Source organism: Micrasema longulum, unplaced genomic scaffold (genome assembly GCF_059751315.1).
Source record: "Micrasema longulum isolate JH-2025_06_02 unplaced genomic scaffold, ASM5975131v1 h1tg002771l, whole genome shotgun sequence".
Classification (NCBI taxonomy): Eukaryota; Metazoa; Arthropoda; class Insecta; order Trichoptera; family Brachycentridae; genus Micrasema; species Micrasema longulum.
Window position 1 is genome coordinate 39009 of NW_028279897.1, and position 6891 is coordinate 45899.

At 30.2% G+C, this 6891-nt stretch overlaps 1 protein-coding gene across 1 annotated transcript; it reads right to left on the minus strand.

Moving 5' to 3' along the window:
* Positions 1 to 3741: 3741 nt before the first annotated feature.
* LOC148271608 (MICOS complex subunit MIC10-like) lies at positions 3742 to 6633 on the minus strand. The gene is made up of 2 exons (XM_088241178.1): positions 6424 to 6633; positions 3742 to 4252 (listed from the first exon to the last, which is right to left on the minus strand). Exons 1-2 carry the CDS (start codon positions 6485 to 6487, stop codon positions 4080 to 4082), a joined length of 237 nt encoding a protein of 78 aa, XP_088097304.1. The 5' UTR covers positions 6488 to 6633; the 3' UTR covers positions 3742 to 4079.
* Positions 6634 to 6891: the final 258 nt, after the last annotated feature.

Consider the following 6891-nt stretch of genomic DNA (forward strand, 5'->3'; position numbering starts at 1 on the left):
ACAAGCCACTTTAATTCTAAGTTATACGTTGACCAGTTTCGAGGTTAGTACGTCATTATCGGGACTAATACTCGTATGCAGAGACAAAACTTAAGGTGAGGAAAGTACATTCTATTGTCTTCACCTTTCGGTTATTCTCCGCATTTGAGATTAGAATGTACTTTCCTCACCTTAAGTTTTGTCTCTGCATACGGGTATTAAACTAACTAAGAACTACTTGCGTTGCTATTTATATTATAAAATACTGTAAGAAAGGAACAGGAGAATGAAAGAAATGGAGAAAAAAGATGATGGGAATATTTTAAAAAAGGATCCCAATGATGAGGAAGTAACCTCGAAATGGGTCGATGTATAACTAAAAATTAAAATGATTTTTACAAGAAACAAAAAGAGTAAAATGTCACACCATAAAGCGAAAAACTTTACTAATTTTTTTTAAAAATACATATTTTTATAAATAATGAATTAGTTTTTGGGTTTTATTTACTTGTTATTTTTTATGTTTAAAGGTTACACCGGTGTTTCCCAGCCTTCTTTATGCCATGCCCCACCGTAGTCTTATTAAAAGTCAGATACCCCACAGGCATCTTTTTAAATTAAATAGCAGGTAAATTTTCAAATCATATTGTAATATGTTTTTAAACATATGAACCCCTAATGAAATTAAATAAAACCAATTCTAATACATATATTATAACTGTAATGATTACAAAACACATATTTGAAATGTAATTAAGTAGAATTGAATAAAAATGACAACAATAATAAAACACTAGTGTCAATTGAAATTGAATACAAACACACACATCTTGACGCCTAATTCATGATTAAATTCAGTTACGCTTGCTACAAAGAAATTCGATATCCGGATCTAACTTAGTTAATTTCAGTCTTAGGTCCTCTGGTCCTCTCTATACCTTTATTAGTTATATCCAATCGATTTTGGTTTTTAGTGAGTAAATCGCTTATGGCGCTTAAACCACATTCCACCAAATAAGATGAGGGAAAGGGTAATAATAATTTTCTGGCATGCAAAGTAATATTAGGATATTTTGTGTTAGCTTCTTTGCAAATCCATGCCATTATTCCTACATCCTGCACAGTTTCTGTGTTTTTAAATAATTATTGAAATTGTTACGAGTTTCATTCTATTTTAAGTACAATTTGGCGTACATTTCAATTTTGTGCATCTCAGGCATTTGTTTGTATGACCGATGAGTATTCCCCTTTATATGTAGAATGCCAACGTGTCTATCTCTGAAGCGTGGTGCCCCACCTCTGAGGCGTTATGCCCCACCGGTGGGGTGTACGGGTTACACATAAAGAAACATAAATTATCGGTGTAAATATGAATATTTTGGGAAGCCAATTACACTTACTTGCAAACCACCATCGTAGTTGCATAAAAATGTAAAACCAACGTGCTGATAGAATTATTGGAATTATGAAATTATAAAACAAAAAAAATTCTCTGCAAAACCGAAAATTTTCAACATCTCGCTTAGCCGTGTCAAGGGGACAAACAATAAATTATTAGGTCGGGTATTGACTTTTCTAGCAGCTCGTTGTTCACCGGCATTGGCTTCTGCAGAGAGTTAGTAATTTATTTTAAACTATTACTTGATGAATAATTAATTTAAAGTTATCTCACATCAGGCTGGCTACCGCATTACACACGTGTTGAATTTTGCCCACGTGCCGCAGCCCATTGGAATAAACCGATCACCCACAGTCATTGAAATACAAACTGCTATCTTACACGGAAATCTCCTCTAGTCTTCACCGCTCCTGGTATATTTGAAATATTTAAACAACACGAGATCCAACTCTATCGAGCTGAGAAATAGGGTACTAAGACTCAACTATGAACTAAATAAGATAAATAATAAAAGGGTTTCCAAAATTTAGCTAACCGTCCATGCACTCTATATCTGCTGGATATGCTTAAATCTAGAATATATAAGTGAACGTTTATATTTAGTTAAAATCTTTCTCAGCGAGCCTTCCACTTCAAAACAGAAAATCCTTCACATTCTACGACTCTGGTTCTATTATGTCCAGAAGGCGTTTTAAGGCCCTGAATTTAAGTTATTAAATTTACAAACAAAACTGTTTAATTTTTTTACACTATTTTTTATTTAATATATTTTTTCTTTACATTTTACAATAGGTGTATACACAAGTTACACATATAAAAAATATACATTAAAACAAAACAAAAAACTCACGAAGGCATGGCCTGTGTGTGGGTACACATATTACTTTTAATTTAAATAAAGGCTACTGGAAGAATACGATAGATATTAAAAAGTTTAAAAACGAGAGATGATATTAAAACAATTTTTTTTGTCGCTAAAAAAGAGGAAATTATAATAAACGAATACTCTTTTAAAAAAGCTATTTAAATCTGTTCCAAACCTTCAATTGCAGGCCTCGGCCCCTTTAATCTCCGACCTGTATCCATTATCTACCCTACACCTCCCGTTCCCTGATATACGGGAAAAAAGAGGCAAAAAAAAAAATTAAAGAAAATCTTTAAAAATAATATCAACAATTTTTTTTTAAAAAGACTTCTTTCTTTTATAATGTTTTTTACAATAATCAAATGAGTATACAAATATATATATATATATATACATATATACCAGCCCACCATCAAAAGACCTATTTGGCACCTGTATATCGGGGACAATACAACCCATCCCAAAGTCACGGCTCACCATAGACCATGGGAGAGAGAGGGCACCCTTGGAACTCCATTACGTTCCTTGAAGATATTTAAATCGGGATTTTTTATCCATAATTTCAACAAATTGAAACAAATACGAATTCTTCAAAGTAAGACGATGAGGATTAAGACTCAAAAGGAATATCTATTCTAATGTAGAAATAATACACAAATAAATTGAATTGCTCACAGTAAAGCAACAAATTAAATATAATGTAGCAATTTTTATACGTAAAATAATTAAGGGGATAAATAAAATAAAAACAATAATAAAATTTAACAAACAATGTCATACATATAAAACAAGGGATAAAAAAAAATTACCAATGAGGAGAAAACAGAATCTCAAAACTCAATGTACACGGGATTGAAGCTGTACAGTGAGTTACCTGAAGAAATAAAGGAGATAGAAAAGATTGAAATATTTTTAATTAATTTGAAAACATATATTATTGAGATTTTTGATAAAAAAATTATAATGTTATTACAAGTTTATATTAGTTCTTAAAATGTTATGAACTAACTAAATAAAGCATAAATAAATAAATTCAATATCTTTGTAACTGAATTTAGTATAAGTAAACAGTAGGCTTATTCTGTAGCTAATTCGTTTCGTAAATTCATTCGTATCGTATGAGAGAGAACGAGAGCAAAATACGATTTTTATTGAGTTGGAGTGAGATGGATATTTGGCGAACAAACGAACTTAAGAAACAAAATTGTGACAGAATAAGCCTGCAGAGTTTTTGCTACCGTTTGTGATTGTAATGTGGTCATCATGAGGAAGGATTACATATCTGACAAAAGCCCTACATATAATTTGCCAAAATCACAGTGAAAAGTAATTTCCATTGAAATAGTTGTTCTAAAAATGTATAATTTTTAAAGAATAACTCGTTTATTGACAAAAAAACGTTGCTTGTAGTATGAGCTAAAACAATAGGAGGACTCATTATCTTTATAACAGTTTTTGGGTATGTCAAGCGAATGCTTTCGCTGGTACTATTTCGCGCAAGAGAAATGTATATTTCATTCCACTCGGACACGGGAAAAAAATTACATACAGAGTTAATACACGTTAAAATTGTAATTTTTTGTAAATTACAACTAACATATAAAAACATGCAATCAAAAACATAATGTTTACTGTAAATGCGAGCCTTAAACCCCCGATTTGGTAAAAAAAGAACCTCTAATCAAAATGAGAAAAAACACAAAATAATAAAATGTTTTTTTATTAAAAGTAACACATTAACGCGGAAAGTAGACAATTATTTTTCAAACTTGTACATACAAATAAAAAAAAATACATTGTTTTGTTGTAATTAATACGTCTTTTGTGGTTATATTACTATTTACATGCCTTTTTGATTTCTGCACACCCCTTGGACAAAAGACCATTGACACTTTTTTCACAATTTCCATAAGCCAAACCAAACCCTAGGCCAGCTCCTAAGGCTACTGGCCATCCCCTCCGTTTGCATAGAAGAACCGATATCAGAAGGCCAATCCCAAAACCAGTACCTGAAAAGAAAAAAAAAGATGTATGTGTACGACATAAATAATATTATTGCCTAGAATATAAAGGAAAATGGGCAAAAGGACAAGATTGAGCCCATCTATTATTGGGATTAATTTTATTTTAATATTTATAGAACATGTCAGAGGCGGTTCCTTAGTATGAGCATACACAATGTTATTATAATATAATAGTTTTATCTTTTACTATTGTTTGTTATATTTAATTTATTTTATTTTATTTGGGAAACCATCAGCTCTACATACATATTTATAGTAAACAAACAGATATAGTGTATAAATTCAGAACCAATAACAGATTTCCACAAAGTATACAAAGTTAGTAAAGAAAATATATTACATATTATATAAATACATTTAAGTTTATACATATATAAATGTTATTTTCATGTCCTCGTATATATTTAAAAAAAAATAAAGATTAAAAAAAAAATAACAGTAAGTTATTGTAAATTAGGCGGAATTAGGACAAGGATGCTTGAAGAGAGGATAAGGAGGGGAAGGGAGATGTACACATTTATTATTATAATGTCTACTAAGTTACATAATGCATTTTTAGTGAAAATTTTAAATCTGACAGAGTGATTTTTGAGTAGTCTATGTCTTTGTATATGTTTCAAGTAAAAATGTATTTTGCTCTTTCTAGTTTTTTTTCCTTATTTGTATAAGTTTTGCTTACTTCTTTTTCACAGATTTAAAATATTTTAAAGCACGTAAATTAATTGTTTATTATTTTATTTTCTACCCGCTTACAACTCGTCGCTTTAATTTGTTTTTGTCAAACAGACCATTTTTAACGAAATTGCGTTAAGTGCGAAGGAGTTCTGAGAAAGCCTTTTTATATAAAATTCATATAAAAAATGAAAAATATATATTTTTTAAATGTTTAAGGGTTTTTTTAACGAATCTTGTCTTGAGTTGTAGAAATTATTTATGCCTATTTCGTACAAAAAAACTTTAGACCTCTTTTTCTGCAGATTTGAGTTTTGACAAAAACTTAAAAGCGACAAACTATGTACTAGCATAACAACACTTTTATTTTTATGTTTTTATCACTGAGTATATTGATTGATTTAAATCTTTTACAATATATGCGTAAATGATATTACCTTTATATTCTTCTTACTAGTAATATGTAGGAATATGTATTTAAATGTACCAAATGCCATATTTTATTTCTTACTGTATATAATGTATCTATGTATATACCATACTTGTAAAAGCCCTCCGCGCGTTTATATGGATTAAGTATATAAATAAATAAATAAGTGCAGTGCAATGCCAAGTAAAAATATGTGTTAATAAATGAGTAATTTTATTTATAGTCAAAATATGTAATACAAAGAAGCAGGAATTCTTCGCCAGATTATACTCCTGAATATTTATAATATTAAAATACGTTTTATATTCCACTTTCATTTATAATTGTTTAACAGTGACCGGGTTTCGTCGAGACCGACATCGTCAGACTGGTGGGAGACTAAACAGATTTTTCTGTTAAATACAAGTGCAAGTAGGAGTTGTAAATCATGATTTTATATAATTATGGAAATAAAGAAGTTTAAATTCAAATAATTTCAGTATAAAGTAATAACAATTGTATGAATTTAAGTTTTTTTTAATGTATATAATAAAAACAGATGCAAATGATATAATTATATGAAGCTTAATAGTGAAAATGTATTTAAATTTTATCAAAACTATAACAGGAGCAGCAGTTGGTTAGTAATTTCATCGACAGCTATGTCCTAACTATGAAAAATTTATAAATGAAACTATATACGTATTTTTATTACTTTAATTCAAATGCAGTTCTACCAAGAAAAGTCAGTAGAAAAACTCGATTATTGAATACGACGCCAAAAGATCTCGCGAGATCGACTTTAATGGACGATTTTCTCATCTCGTCTACGCATGCGCAACCATCACCGTGCATATTTTGTTTTACGTAATCCTCTACCCTGAATTTGTACGAAAAATACCATATTTGCTGAAATCGTGATTTGAGTGAAATAGACAACGCTTCATACCAGTGAATCGTGAGTTAGAGGGAAAAGACAATATTAGGCGGTCGAAGAACGAGTAAATACGCCTTGGGCATAACTGAGCTGTCGTCAATGTCTATTAATATCACTCTAATCATGTTGCATCATTACCAGTTTTAATTCCCGCATCTATTGCGCATGTCGTCAATTGTTCCTGGATATCCTTTTCGTCCATTTTTTAATCTTAAAACACTGTAATTGTGAATAACCCACTAAAAGTACTGCAAATGACAAAATCATCAGAAAAAACGAGCAATGTTTATATATTTAATAACAAAAACACACATAATATCAACTACTATATTTGACAGATTGAATAAAATTTCAAATCAAATAGGTATATCAATTCGAATAAAAAATATTTCAAAGATGTTCGACGTGCATTTATATAACTACTTACGAGTAGGTAGGTACACACAGGTAGTACAACATCATCATCATTCCTTTTCCACACCTAATGGTGCATAGGGCACAGCAGTGGTACACCAATGACAACGTATCTTGAATATTTTTTGTTAAATGAAGGTAAGATGATCAGTCTTACTCTTTGAGTACTAGTCCAGGGACTATGGAATATGG